Source organism: Cnephaeus nilssonii (assembly GCF_951640355.1).
Source record: "Cnephaeus nilssonii genome assembly, chromosome: 8".
In the NCBI taxonomy this organism is placed as follows: domain Eukaryota; kingdom Metazoa; phylum Chordata; class Mammalia; order Chiroptera; family Vespertilionidae; genus Cnephaeus; species Cnephaeus nilssonii.
The window spans coordinates 95,273,524-95,289,726 of record NC_137079.1 but is presented as its reverse complement, the minus strand read 5'-3'; the positions used below and the strand labels follow the sequence as shown (position 1 = coordinate 95,289,726).

At 41.7% G+C, this 16,203-nt stretch overlaps 1 protein-coding gene across 3 annotated transcripts in view; it reads right to left on the bottom strand.

Moving 5' to 3' along the window:
• The window catches only part of MIPEP (mitochondrial intermediate peptidase), a 230,656-nt gene that overhangs the window by 71,317 nt on the left and 143,136 nt on the right, over positions 1 to 16,203 (bottom strand). Inside the window, exon 17 of one of the 3 annotated variants that reach the window (XM_079778652.1) lies at positions 1,722 to 3,174. The exons of the other annotated variants lie outside the window; for them this stretch is intronic. Within the exon in view, the coding sequence (XP_079634778.1) occupies positions 3,112 to 3,174 (63 nt within the window). The 3' untranslated portion in view covers positions 1,722 to 3,111. Of the gene's footprint in view, positions 1 to 1,721; positions 3,175 to 16,203 lie in introns of those variants that run through there. 3 annotated transcript variants of the gene reach the window in all.

Sequence of the window (16,203 nt, the reverse complement as noted above, 5' to 3'; positions counted from 1 at the left end):
CTCCTCTAGGGTCACTATACTCACTCAGCAGAACCACGTTCTAGGGTTGCAGGTTCAATCCTGTCCCTGCCCCCTGCCCTAGTTAGGTGAGTGTGGGAGGGAACTAATTGATGTGTCTCTCTCACATTGATGTTTCTCTCCCCCTTCCTTCCACTGCCTCTAAAAATTAATGGGAAAATATCCTTAGGGGAGGATTAACAACAACAAAAAAAGAGTGAATATAAATGGGAAAAGATATGTCTAAAAGATGAACTGTGGGCCATCATTTGGAAGGCTGGAAAATGAGGAACCAACAAAGGAGAATGAGAGAGAGAGAAGTCAGTAAAATGGGAAAAGAAGTAAGAATGTGGCCCTAGCCGGTTTGGCTCAGCAGACAGAGCTTTGGCCTGCAAACAAAGAGTCCTGGGTTCAATTCCAGTCAAGGGCATATATCTTGCTAGCAGGGTCCTCCCTGGCCCTGGTTGGGGCTCGTGCAGGAGGCAACCAATCGATGTGTTTCTTTCTATCTTTCCCCCTCTCTTCCACTCTCCCTAAAAATCAATGGAAAAATATCCTCAGGTGAGGATTAATAAAAAAACAAAAAACAAAACAAAACAAAAACACTTAAAAAAGAAGAGTGTGATGTCCTGGAAACCAACTGAAGGAAGTGTTTCAAGGTGGAGTGAGTGGTTCAGGTATCAAATCGCACCTTAGGTCAAATGAATTGTGGACTGGAAATTAACCCTTGGGTTTAGCAACATAGAGGCCATTGGTGACCTGGATGAGAACAGTTTTAGTAGAGTGGTTGGGGCAAAAGATTAAGTGGAGTGAGTTTCAAGAGAAAATGGAGGAAGAGGTATAGGCAATTCTTTGGTGTTTTCCTGTAAAAGAGGGAAGGCAGTTGGACTTAGAGGGAGTGCAAAATAAAGAGAGGTAGCTTTTTTGTTTGACTGATTGATTTCATTTGGTTTTTAATGAAATAACAACAAGTATAGACTACTGGGAAATATCTATTAAAACTGAAAACTTGATGACACAGGCAAGCAATGGGAAAATTGTGGGAGTAGGTGAGAGAGGATGTGTTTTTTTGGTGTATGTAGAGGATTTAGCCTTGCTGGGAGCACAAATAGTGATTCATTGAGCTCATGAGCAAAGATATAGGCACAGGATTCGTGCGACTGGAGAAGTTTCCTTCAGAATGCAATGTTCAGTGAAACAGGAAGCAGTCATCACCTGAAAGTGAAAATGGAAGGTGGTGCTGGTATTTGAATAAGGAGGAGCAGGTATGAAGAGGTCATTCTCGAGAGTGGGTGTCAGTGGAGTGAGCTCTGTGATATCCTACTGGGCCCTGTTAAGGGTCCACTGAGGTGAGTGCCTTTAATCTATAAATACTAGAGGCCCGGTGCACGAAATTCGTGCACGGGGGTGTGTGTGTCCCTCAGCCCAGCCTGCACCCTCTCCAATCTGGACTGCTGGCTCCCAACTGCTCGCCTTCCTGCCTTCCTGATTGCCCCTAACGCTTCTGCCTGCCAGCCTGATCACCCCCTAACCACTCCCCTGCCAGCCTGTTTGCCCCTAACTGCCCTCCCCTGCAGGCCTGGTCACCCCTAACTGCCCTCCAATTGCTCTCCCCTGCAGGCCTGGGTCCCCCCAACTGCCCTTTCCTACAGGGCCGGTCACCCCCAACTTCGCTCCTCTGCCGGCCTGGTCACCCCTAACTGCCCTCCCCTGCTGGCCATCTTGTGGTGGCCATCTTGTGTCCACATGGGGGCAGCCATCTTGTGTGTTGGAGTGATGGTCAATCTGCATATTACTCTTTTATTAGATAGGATAAAAGACTAATATGCTAAGTGTCCCTCCCACTGGTTGCTATGATGTGCACTGACCACCAGGGGGCAGATGCTCAACGCAGGAGCTGCTGTAACGTGCACTTGACATTTACAGCGAAATGGCTGTGCAGACCTGGTGCCGACAAAGCAACACTCAGCTTTCCAAAGTGGGACACAGGCCCTGCCACCCCCCGCAGCAACAGCCCATTAAATTGCAGCCGACGCTGCCGAGACCCCATGGTGCAAAATTCGGTCCACAGCCCAGCCCAGCCCAGAAACGGTGGCTGTGGGTGCCTGGTAATGACGTCATGTAGCAACGCCCAGCTACCTCTCCCTAGCAACAGGCCATCTATCTATACTAGGTGTACCGGTTAATAATGCGGATTTTATAATCAAAGAAAACACAATTTTAAGACAAACATCAAAAGTGCTTTATTCAAAGTAATGTCCATTGCTAGCTACACATTTCCCCCATCTTTCAGGTAATTTGTGGATACCGTCCCAATAGAACCTTTCTTGTTTTGAGGCAAACCATTCAGAGACTCAATTTTCCACTTCTTCGTATGTTTTGAAGTGCTGCTCAGAAAGTGCGTGTGCCATCAATAAGAACAAGTGGTAATCTGAAGGAGCAAGGTCTGGTGAATATGGCGGGTGGGTTAATACTTCCCAGGCAAGATCTTTTAATGTGTCTTTAACTGGTTTTGAAGTGTGTGATGGTGCGTTATCATGAAGCAAAATTACTTTGCCGTGTCTTCTGGTTGTTTTATGATCAAAGCATGGTTCAAATTGATTATTTGTTGTTGGTAGCAATCCGTATTAACAGTTTCAAATGGTTTTAGAAGCCATAATACACCACACCTTCCTGATCCCACCAAAGTCAAAGCATTGTCTTCTTTCCAAAGTGATTTGGCCTTGAAGTCGATGTTGATGGCTGACCTGGATCAACCCATGATTTTGTGCATTTAGGATTCTCAAAATAAATCCATTTTTCATTGCCAGTCACAATTCGATGCAAAAAGACTTTTTTTTTGTGCCATTGAAGCAACATTTTACTGATGACTTCTCAGTTTTCCATTTGTCTTTCGTTCAGTTGATGTGGCACCCATTTTCTTTTAAAATTTTTCCCATTGCTTGTAAATGATCAGAAATTGTTTGCTGAGCAATGTTTAATCTTTCTGCAAGTTGTTTTTGAGTTTGACACGCATCTTCATCCAATAATGCTTGTAATTGTTGGTCTTCAAACTTTTTTGGCTGACCTGGACGTTCTTTGTCTTTCACATCAAAATCATCACTTTTAAAGCGTTCACAGTATCTTGGGATGGATAATGTTCACCATAAGCTTCCCAAAGTATTCAGCAGCACTTTTCTTCAAAATAAAGTAATGAATTAAAACTTCCCACAAATACTCTTTTTTTGGCACAAAATTTGACATTTTTAAGTGTAAAAATATCTATGATGTTAACACCTTCAGCAAATTTGACGTATGAAGTTTACAAGCTTGTTGTCAATACAATAAAATAGCATACATATCAAATTGCATATATATCAACATATATGTACCTCCATCTATTGAAAAAAATCCGCATTATTAACTGTTACACCTAGTATATATACAAAGCCAGCGACTGGAACGCCGTAATGACCAGAATGACCAGTCACTATGACGCCCATTGTGGCCAGCGAACCGGCCAGATCAGGGGGTGGGGCCTGCCAGCCAACCTCCCGTGGCCCCTCTGACCAGCCGATCAAGGACAGGGCAGCCAGCCAACTCCCCTGTGGCTCTTCCCCTGGCTGGCCTTACCCCCGATCGGTCCGCCCCACCCTGATCAGCCTGCAGCCCCTCCCCCAACTGGCCCAACCCCAGATTGCCTCCTCACCCCAATAGGGGGCGGGGCTGGCGGCCAACCTCTTGCATCCCCTCCCCACTGCCGGCCCTGCCCCTGATGGTGCCCCCCAGGCCGCTGGCCCCCGATTGGACCCCTACCCCATTTGGGGGTTGGGCGGGCCAGCCCACCACCCACAGCCCCTCCCCATGGCAGGCCCCACCTCCAATTGGGAGTGGGACCTGCTGGCCAATCACCCATGGTAATCTCCCCCCAGCTGGCCTGGCCCTGATTAGGTCTTGGTCAGGGCAGGCTGGCTGGCCAACCTCCTGCTGTCTCCTCCTCCCAACAGGCCCGGTCCCGATCCACCAATTGGGGCCGAGCCGGCCGGACCCCACTCGTGCACAAATTCGTGCACTGGGCCTCTAGTCTATATCATAAAAGGCCTGTAGTCGTAATGCCATAACAGCTTCACAAACAAACAATCGGTCACCAGGAGGTGCATGGAGCACCTCTCGCAGGCTGGGACTCGCAGCTTGCATGGGGCTGACGAGCTGGCGGGCTGGGTGGGGCTGGCGTGGCGGAGGAGGGGCCTGTGGCTCGTGCAAGCAGAGGCAGTGCCCGCGGCTTGCTCAGGGTGGGTCTGGGGTCCCGAGGCTCGTGCAGGGCGGGTCTGGCGTCCTGTGGCTCACGCAGGGTGTGTCTGGGGTCCCACAGCTCGCGCAGGGCGGGTTTGGCATCCCATGGCTCATGCAGGGTGGGTCTGGGTCTTACTGGGCCTCTAGTATATACATAAAAGGCGAATATGCTAAGTGTCCCTCTGCCCGTCTAACTGGTCGCTATGACATGCACCGATCACCAGGGGGCACATGCTCAATGCAGGAGCTGCCGTGACGCACACTGGCCATTTACAGAGAAACGGCAGCGCGGACCTGGCTCTGACAAACCAACACTTGGCTTACCCCAAATGGGACACAGGCCCCGCCACCACCCTGGAGCGACACCCCACCAAATCACAGCCAACGCTGCCAAGACCTCATGGCCAGCCTGGAAATGATCACTGTGGGTGCCGGATAATGATGTCATGTAGCAATGCCTGGCTTCCTCTCCCTAGTGACTATCCTCCTAGCAGTTTCTTTAGCTCAGGAACACGACTTGTTTTATAGCCAGATGGAAACAGTTACACTTTAACCAAATGTCTATGAAGCATTTTTCCATGCCTCATCTCATTTGATCCTCATAGATGTCTTGGAGTAGGTAGATAGGAGACTCGGAAGAATCCTATTTTCTTTCCATTAACCGGAAAACGGAGATTTAGAAAGCTTAGAAACTTGACCTGACTGAAAAGAAGTAAGAAAGGGTGGACCATGAAAATGACTTCAGGTTTTCTCACTGTGCAGAATATAATCAAACACTGCTACAATGAAATATTTTACCTTTTGTTCTCCCTGCGTGATCTACAATAATAATCTGCTTCGTGTTGATATTTACTGTTGTGTTGCTGACAATTACTTGAAAGAGAAGTTGGGGTGCTTCACTTGGCTGGAAAAAGTTTAGCTAAATAAGAAAGCAGGTCTAATTAAGAAAGTTTATGAAATATATATTAAAAGGCTAAGTTGACTTGTGCATGTGCGATACATATAAAGCTCTTGCTGGCGCCAAATGCACATGTATGTTTCCATCTGTCATTGATTGTGAATTTGGTTGACACTTCTATTATAGAGAAAGGGCGAATAGCGATATTAAAATATTTCTTCTAATTAATTTCCTTTCAATGTGCATGAATTCGTGCACTGGGTCACTAGCTTGAAATAAGACCCATTGGGGTGGGTGTATGCCTGTCCCAGCCATGTTCAGCTGTTCAGGTGCTGGTACCGAGCTTTGACCAGTACCTGCACTGTGGAACATGCCATTTATAATCACTGTTAAGGGTGATCTCACCCACAATGTTGGCTTTAGAGATAGCTAGTGTGTAAATAACTCTAAATTGGTATCTCCAGCACAGATTGCATCTCTTAACTTTGGATTTATATATCCCCTTGCCTATGTGACATCTTCTCTTTTTTTGTCTAACAGACATCTTAAATTTAGCATTCCTAAAACTGATTTCCTAATCACTATTTTTATCATCTTCTTCTTATTAATAGCAACACCATCTTTTTGGCTGCTTAGGCCAAAACCTTTGCAATTACTTTATACTCTTCTCTCTCTCTTACACTCCACATTCAATCTCCCATCTGCTTGAAAATGACAACCAACAAAAAGAAAATAAGTTTAATCTATAATAAAGAATAAAAAAAGCTTTTATTTGAGCAAAGGATTGCAATCTGAGAGACACAGATTCATTAAGTAGCACCCCAACTGTGCTCTGGAAAGAATAGAAAGTGCAGGATTTATATAAAGGTAAAAAACCACAGGCTGAAACTTTTCCTATTGGCTACTTAATATGGTGTGATGGCTAGTTCAAAACGGAATGGTCAGATATGGGTGATGAAACTCTGAGGTAAGCACTGGTATGGGAATGGGGGAGAGGGGATACAGAATGGGGGACGGCAGTTTCCAGAATATGTACTTCTATGACAAGTATCAAAGTCCAAACTTTATCTGGTGTGGACATATGTAAGTCTGACTTCCCCAATATTCTCCTAACTCCATTATAGGGCCCCTTGATATTAGTACTCTTGTTTTAGATGTTTCAGTTCATAAAAGCTTCCCATGGCTTCCTTTTTCATCCAGATTAGAGCTAAAATCGTTACACAAAGAGGACACTCAAGTGGCCTATAAGCATATGAAAAAAAGGTGCCCAGTATGAATAGTCATGAGTAAAGTACAAATTAAAACCACAATGGTAAGGCTCCACACCCCCAGAATGGCTAAAATTGAAAGGACTGTCCATGTATTAGACAGGATGTGGAGTAAATAGCACATCTAAACCTTGCTAGTTGGTGTGTAACTCAGGAGAACTACTTTGAAAAACTGTTTGGCAATAGCTACATTGAAACTACACAGAAGTTTATCCATATCATTCCTGGGTCTATACTCAACTGAAACAATGCTTATATCCACCAAAGACATATACAATAATATTTATAGGAACTATATTTATAATAACCACAAACTAGAAATAACTCAAATGTCCATCAATAATGGAATAGATGAAAAAGTTGTGGCATGTTAAAAATGAAATACTTGAGCCCGGCCAGTGTGGCTCAGTAGTCGAGCACCGACCCATGAACAAAGAGTTCACTGGTTCAATTCCTGGTCAGGGCACATGCACGGGTTGCAGGCTCAATCCCTAGTAGGGGCATGCAGGAGGCAGCTGATCAATGTTGCTCTCTCCTATCGATGTTTCTATATCTCTAACTCCCTCCCTTCCTCTGTCTCTCTCTAAAAAAAAAAAAATCAACAACATTAAAAAAATGAAATACTTGAAAGCAATGACAATGAAAAAGAACAGATTAATGAAGCATGTAACAGATGAATGTATCTCAGGTACATAATTGTATGAAAGAAGCCAGACACCAAGAGCACATACCATATGTTGGCACTTACATGAGCTAAAAAATAGGTAGAGCTAGTGGTTACTTTGTGGGGAAGGCATATTGACTGGGAGGGGGGTTGCAGGGACTTTCTAAGGTATTGGAAATGTTTTATGTCTTAACACGTTAAGTCCCAGGAAGACAAAACAGGCTGGGCGCTTAACGTGTTTATCTGAACAATGGTTACACAAGTATATGCATATATAAAACATCATGAAGCTGTGTATTAGAATTTGTGCATTTTATGTAAGTTATGCCTCAATAAAAAGGTTAAAAAACTATAAATATTAGTTAGGCACTACCATGCATAAGTAATTGTGGTGCCCGAAGAAAAAATAAATAAAAAATGGGCCTTGATCTTGTGTGAATTTAACTCCCATTGGGAAGATATAAATTAATCAATGACATCAAGAAATTATAAACTGGGATGAGCGATATGAAGAAAAAGACCCCAGTATAACAGAGGAACTGACCAGGTCTGGACAAGTGACATTTTTAGCAGAGGTAAAGTGAGGAGACCAGAGACTGCTCCAGGAAGAGGGAAACAAGTGCTCAGAACTTGGTGCCAAAGGAAGCAAGTGCATTTAACTGGATGGAGCTAGGGACCAGATCACGTAGTAACTTATAGGTAGTGAAGGCCTTTGGCCTTTAGTTAAAGAGCAATGGAAGCTGTTGAATGGCTTTAAGGGGAGAGCTGTCTTAATCAAATTTGAATTTAGAAAAGATCTTACTGATAGCTATGTGGATTTGAGAGAGAAAAAGTAGGTAAGAGAATACTCCATTAAGGGAGAATTGTAATTTGTAATTGCCCAGTCTAGAATTAGCCTATCTCAGAGAGAAGGCAGGAAGAACAGTAAGGGAAAGGCATTAAACTGCAGATTTGATGTCTCTTTACAACTAATAGAAGTAAGTCTATCTTCAGAATGTGAGAAATAACAGTAATACAGGGTGCCTCCAGGGAAAGGGGCCAAGGGCCTGGGGGACAGAGGAGGAGGGAGACTTTTCACTGTAAACCCTTTTGTACCTTGCGATTTTTAGTCATGTGCATATTCTACTTACTTTAAATGTAATTAAAACATAAAATTAGTATCAGTCAACTGGAGGTTTCCTTTTATTGCTAATAAGTCTCAAAGGCATAGAAGTAAAAAGACATTTTAACAAGCCCTTTGGATGCCATGAATAATAGTGAGATCGCTGTGTCCTGCTCACAGCTCACATTCACCATGGATGAAACATGACTTCACTTACAGAATCACCAGTGAAAAAGCTTCTGAAAATGTAAATAATTTAAAATCTAAAAGATGCATGTGCATCATTTAAATTACAAAGATTATTAGGTAGAAAAGATCTTTTAATATCCTGGATTTTTATTTTATTATATCTAGTCTATGTGAATTTACAGGCCAAAAAAAAAGCACTATTCATGAAAACCAAGACAAAAATGAAAGTTGGTGACTTGGCACAAAGGACTATATTATAAAAACAATCCCGGTAATCTTACAATATCCTCATGTTTTAGATCAGTGAAATCCAGATTTGCAGCTGTCCCACAAACTGAAAGCATGTAAATTTTTAGAAAATGAGTCAATCCTGAGATTAAAGTTTCAGTTTATAACACTTCTGTGTTTTAGTTACAAAGTCATAAATAAATCTAGCATGACAGAGAAGGTAAATATTTTCTCAGTTGTTTATGTAGTCAAAGAGGAAAGGAATTTAACATGCAATTAACCACTTAGGTTTTTTGAGATATGCACCATATGGTAGTTGTATTTAAGAGAAAGAAAAAATATTGTTTTGTTTAATCTAACATTTGCTTAGCAACATCAAATTAGTGCAACCTGGCAGCACCTTTACCTCACAAGGAGAGTCCTTACAGTCCTGTAAGAGCTAGGGCTTAAGAATAGGAGGAAATGCAACTTCTTCCCCAGGAAGAAAAAGAAAACAAAACAAATTAACCAAACAGAAGGGATGAGGATGGTAAACAAATAATTTAAATTCAATCATCTAGAGACAGAATGATGAATTTTTAACAATGCTGGCAGCCTAGTTCTATTACTTAATAGTTTTTTTTTACATATTAAAAAAAGAGCCCTTTATGCCATTCTTTAAACCAGTATCTGACCAATCGTGAGGTAAGAATAGCAAAGGTCCAAAGCAAATCTCAGATTTCTGTATATATACTAGAGGCCTGATGCATGAAATTCGTGCAAGGGACTTGGCCCTCGCAGCCCCATCTTCATCCGGAAGGTCATTCGGCTGTCTGGTCTAATTAGCATATTACGCTTTTATTATTATAGATATATACTCACACGTAACCACTGTTTATCTCACCAACCTTACTTTAAAAATAACTAATTAGAAAAAATCTGATTGGCATTTTAATCTTGATGGTAGAAATAATTTTATAGATATAAATACTTCTTTTCTTAGTGTTCTATTAATTACTCTAAAATTAGAGCTTTTAAAGTAAAAAAAGATGCTATATGAGGTCAATAAGCTGTGATATAATTTTCTATTAATACTAGAGGCCCAGTGCATGAAATTCGTGCATGGGGTGTGTGTATCTATGTGTCCCTCAGCCCAGCCTGCACCCTCTCCAATCTGGGACCCCTTGAGGGATGTCCGACTGCCCTCGAACATCCCTCTCACAATCCAGGACTGCTGGCTCCCAACCACTCACCTGCCTGCCTGCCTTATTGCCCCTAACTACTTCTGCCTGCCAGCCTGATCACCCCCTAACCACTCCCCTGCCAGCCTGATTGACGCCTAACTGCTCCCCTGCTGGCCTGACTGCCCATAACTGCCCTCCCCTGCTGGCCCGGTCACCCCTAACTGCCCGCCCCTGCTGGCCTGGTCACCCCCAATTGCCCTCCCGAGCAGGCCTGGTCACCCCTAACTGCCCTCCCGAGCAGGTCTGGTCCCCCCAAACTGTCCTCCCCTGCAGGCCTGTTCACCCCCAACTGCCCTCCTCTCCCAGCCCAGTCACCCCTAACTCCTCTCCCCTGCAGGCCTGATCGCCCCCAACTGCCCTCCCTTTTAGGCCTGGTCCCTCCCAACTGCCCTCCCCTGCCAGCCATCTTGTGGCAGCCATCTTGTGTCCACATGGGGGAGGCTATTTTGACAACATGGGGGCAGGAATCTTGTGTTGGAGTGATGGTCAATTTGCATATTACCTCTTTATTATATAGGAAGTGAACTAAAAATTGTGAAATCTCCAATGAAAAACTTTGAAATATATAGGGTATCCCCCAAAAATGTATACATACTATAATAGCTGATAGCTCAATTTTGAAAATGAAATGTATTTTAATAAACACTGTTTTTATAATTATTCAAACTGTGTGTATACATTTTTTGGGGACACCCTATACATTTAAAATAAAAAATATGAAAATAACATTTAATATTTAATCTGCTTGAATGCACCATTTTCAGATATCTACATGGATTCACATATACATATGCACTCACATATTTGGAAGAAAGAAGTTCTTAAAAGTTGACTATCAAGTAAACAGGAAAGAAAATAAACTCTAGTAGTAATAAATCAAAATCATAACACTCAAACTGTATGTAGCAATGTATTTTCTTATGGTGGGTATTTTTATTTTTCTTCTTTTTAAGACTATTAAAAAACAAAAATCCATAAAGTCAAGTAAATATGGTAAAAGTGCTCTCAAAAAATCTGTCTGCACTCTTTCATTATAGACTTCATCTCCCTACTCCTACTCTGCTACATGGTTAGAGGTCTGTTTGAAAGTTAATCTGGGATGAGCACACTATAAAAACAGTGGGTTTACCACTGGTTGCTCTCCATCTCCCAAATGGTAAATTAGTGGTTACTTTCCTTTGTACATATAATCATGACAACAGCAATGTCAGCTTATGGATCTGCTCTAAATACTGAGCAATTTCAACATGAGAAGTTCTCAAATAACACATAAATTGTATGCTAAAACTTCACTTATTAGTCTGCTATTTAGGAACTCAGAACACGCATCCAAAATAAATTTTGTATAAGTGATATTCCAAGCTACCATACGTCAACATAACCCTAAAATAACAGAAGAGAACAGACCATTATACAGTTCTAATTGTAGTAGTAGAAACAGAAGAGGCAATAATATGTTTAAAATTTTATTTTCTGCTTGCACCCGAGAAAAGTTGTTCCAATTAGAGCTTCTCCAACCACTGTGGCTGATTAAGCATGTGCCCACTGCTTAAATATTCTTATGGGTTGTCTCTTAGATTCTTACCCAGCCAATTCTCCCTGTTTAATGCTGTCCATAACCATAGAAGTCTCTCTCTAGGCTCCAAAATCTACATAGCTCCAGCTTTGATCTGTTATCTGGGTTACCAACCACTGATCCAACAGCTGCTCGCAGGCATCTCCACTTGGATAGTCTAGTGTCACCTCAAACTAAACTCATCAATTTTTGCACCTCTTACCCCATAAAGCAGCTATCCCTCCTGTATTTCACAGAATGCCTTCTCCATCCCTATTCGAACCGTGGTTTCACACCCACTCCTTCTCCTTTAGCACCATCTCCCAACCTACCAGGCACCAAATACTGAGGTCTGGCTAATGGCCTACTGGAGCCTCTGAGCCACTCTCCATTCTACCTAGCCATCTTTTTTCCCCTCTTGCTTAACCTCCCATGTCTAGCCACTGCTATGCCTCCATGAATACTCGCTTATGTAGAGAACTCAAGGATGAATAAGAAGACAATAGCCTGGTGAAAACATAAAAGGCACCTCTTTTTCCCCATGAATATTTCAGGGAAGAAGACTCCCTCTGGAAATTAAAAATTAGGGACCCAACATATCCTTGTATTAACTGTATTATGCATCAGAATATCTCAATCTTATGTTTAGTCCATCTTCTCACAACTCAAAACAATTTGAGGGGGCTCATGGAATATTTTACTTAATAATGAAATGTTTCACAGATAGTTGGATGTAATGATAATTATGTATATACCCCTTCCCCCACCACACAAGCCATTTCTAATACAGGCTCTATGAGGGCCAGGAATTTTTCTGTTCCATTCACTACTATATCCCCATCTCCTAGACAGCACACAGCACATAGCATGCACTTAATAAAAATACCTATTATAAACATAATATACAAATTATTAAGAATAACAAGTATTATCTAGAATATAAATAATTGAATTAATATATACAAATATATAAATTGGAATTTGGATATAGTTTTCTTTATGCTAAATAACAAACCAAAGCCTGTTTGTTCTTTGATATGTGACTAAATTTAAGACAATTTTCAGCAGTTTGTTCTAGAGACAGAAAATTATACTTAATGTGAAATACATATAATCATTTCTGTATAATCCTATCTAATAAAGAGGGAATATGCTAATTGACCCTCACGCCATTGCAAAGATGGCAGTGCCCACAGCCAATAAGGAAGGAATATGCTAATTGACTGCCCCGCCCTCAAAGATGGCAGTTCCCACACCTAATAAGGAGTGAATATGCTAATTGACTGCCACACCCTCCAAGATGGCAGCGCCCAGTCTCCTCAGCCCCACTGGGGCGGCAGGTGCGTGGCAAGGCCGTTCCGCGCGCCTGCCTCCTGAGTCCCCCAGTCTCCTCCGCCCCCCAGCTGCCCAGGGCTGGCCCAAGGTGCAGGCAAGCTTTGATGGCAGCAGCCCAGCCGCCCAGGGCCACCTGAGGCTCAGGTAACCAGGGCCGGCTGAGGCTTGCGCTGCTGGCAGTGGCAGCAGCAGAGGGGTGATGGGTGTTGCCTTCCCCTGATCGTCGGGTCACCTCCTGCCCCTGAGGGTTCCCAGATTGTGAGAGGGGGCAGAATGGGCTGAGGGACCCCCCTCCAGTGCATGAATTTTCATGCAATGGGCCTCTAGTTAGAGATAATAGAAATAGATCTGAATAGAAATCAGTCTCCAATAGCAGCAGCCTTTTTGATCCTCACTCAAGGATATGGTTGTTTGTTTGTTTGTCTGTTTTCTTTAATTGATTTTAGACAGAGGAAGGGAAAGAGAGAGAGAAATATCCATATGGGAGATCTGAGAGAGAAACATGGATCAGTTGTCTCCTGCATGTGCTTAGGCTGGGGACTGAACCTGCAACCTAGTTATGTGCCATCACTGGGAATTGAACCTGCATCCTTCTGGTGTATGGGATGGCACACCAACCAACTAAGCCACTTGACCAGGGCAAAGAACCTTTTTGAAATGATGCTGTTTGAAGCCAGTCAGGTATATTCCCCAGTAAGCCTCCAGCATACACCCACCCCCAAAGGTGTACAGGTAAGCATTGTGCACAGATCATATAAAACCCTATCCCCCCTGACCCCAGGTAAATGGAATAATAGGTGTGCCACTTTTAATCAGTATAACACTGTGTCACTATAATATGAGTTTGTTGCTGGATACGGAAGTGAAACATAAATGTGGAGTGGACACTATTCACAAGAAACATGTCTTCCTTTCACATTCTTTGTTGGTGTTTGTTCTAACAAGACTAATGGCCAGAGACATCAACACATTATCCAATCCCATAAATTGCTTTCCTAAAAATAATTTTTTTACTTTAGTTTTAAAAAATTTTATACTATTAAGACAGTACATTTTAAATCATATATGAACAAGAAGATAAAATACTCAGCTATCACAATGATGTAAAGCAGGAGTGGGGAACCTTTGTTCTGCCGAGGGCCATTTGGATATTTATAACATCATTCCTGGGCCATACAAAATTATCAACTTAAAAATTAGCCTGCTGTATTTGGTCAAACATTTAATTAACTCACCCCTAATGCAGTCAGACCAAATGATTTCATGGGCCTTAGAGGGCCCAAGGGCCAGACATTCCCCATCCCTGATGTAAAATAAAGAATTAAGTAAAGACTTCCATGTGCTCAGGACTTTCTTATTATATGCACATTCCTGTTTTCAGTTTGAAGTGGGTCAAGGACAAATAAAGGTCTTATAGGCATCAAGACTTACTCAGAGAACAGACGTGTGAGAAACAGCTCTAACACCAATATTCACAAGTTTACAAAATTACATTAAAACACTGAAATACAACAGCATCATTAACAAATCTTAAAAACTGTCATCTACCAGCAGAGTAGTTGTTCATGTTTTGAGCTTTAAAAATACTTATTAGGACAGAATTTGAGGCCAGAGAAATGTTGAGGCCATTTCATGAGGCCAGAGAAATGTTTCATCCCAAACTTTCTTAGATACACATGATTGTTTCTCAATGGTTTCAGAGGTGAGTCACAATGTAAGAATTAGAAATCTGGAGTACTATAAAAATAAAAATACAGCCAGCCGGTGTGGCTCAGCAGTTGAACATCGAACTATGAGCCAGGAGGTCATGTTTCAATTCCTATTCATGGCACATGCCTGGGTTGTGGGCTTGATCCCAGTGGGGAGTGTGCAAGAGGCAGCCAATAAATGATACTCTCTCATCATTGATATTTCTATCCTCTCTCCCTCTCCCTTCCTCTCTGAAATCAATAAAAATATATTTTAAAGAAATACAGCATTTTATACTCTCCGAATTAAAAGTGGGGGAATGAACAATCATTTAGAAATAATCTGAGAATATTCACCATACTCTAAATAGAAGAGAAGTGGTAAAAATGGAAAAGTAGCCTGTTGGCATATTGCAAAATCACCCTCTATTTACAACTGAGCAGGAGCTTTGGGATTTCTAGCCCCAAACTACTGTTAGACGAAACAGCAAATAAAAGTTCATATTAAACTTGTCTATATATTATACAGAGTGACCTAGGAGTCACAAAATATTAATAAATTGCTGATATAATAAGGCTATTTATTTAAAAATAAGCATCCATTATTTTATGTAGAATATTGATAGAGATGCCCCTATTCAACAGTAATATAATTACAGAATAATATACTTGCAGAGTATTCCAAAATATGCCCTATTGATGAAGACTCCCATGGTTATTAAGTTTGGGAACAGAGCACTAGAAATTCATGTTCATTAGCACATTGCAGATTTTGAGAAGTCCTGTAGTAAAAAACCCATTTAACATAATTTAAAGCAGTGCTTCTGAAACATAACTAACAGGGCACTTTATTCCCAAGAGGAGTTATTAACACACTTAAAGAAAAGCTAATACATACACGTATATAATCACCATCTCTAAAAGTTTAGAGCACATTCCGTCCATATAATATGTACAGATTCTATAAACATTCTGAATCCTTTGTAGGTTGCTGTTTAAGTTATAATTTCCTTTTCTAACTGTTTAATTTGAGAGAATAAAGTGATTCACTTGGAAGAGCAATTTCTGGAGGTAAGTTTATAGGAGGGAAACTGTCACTCCTTTGGTCTGTATGGGAAGAGACACTCTATAATAGTCACCCTCTATTCAATACTCTTGTTATAAACCTTGCAGTCATTTTTGATCCTTACTTCTCACTCATTACCCAAGTCCACTACCTAGCCTTATTGACTGTACCTTTCTACACTGTTCTCCAGCCCATTTCAATCTTTCCTTCCCCAATACCACTGTTCTAGTTCAAGTCACCATTAGTGTTTGCCAGGGAGATTAAATAACTTTCCAAGTGGTTTCTCTAAATCCATTATTTACCCCATATTGCAGCCAAAATAGCCTATTAACATTTAGGAATGTTTTCTACATACCAAGAATACATCTATACTAAACAGCAAAAGTAATGGAAAAATTATCAATCATATATATACAAATCAAGAAATAAAATATTTCTAAGACATATATGATCCTATTCCTTATTCCAGAGGTAAGCACTATCTGAATTTTAAGTGTATTATCTCCCCTCCCCTCCCCTCCCTTCTCCTTTCCTCCTTAATTTTCACCTGGGGATATTTTTTCCATTGATTTTTATAGAATGGAAAGAGAAGGAGGGAAGGAGGGAAGGAGAGAGACAGGGACAGAGGGAGAGAGAGAAACATCGATGTGAGAGAGACACATTGATAGATTGCCTCCCAAATGTGGCCCAACTGGGCTGGGGATGGAATCTGCAACCC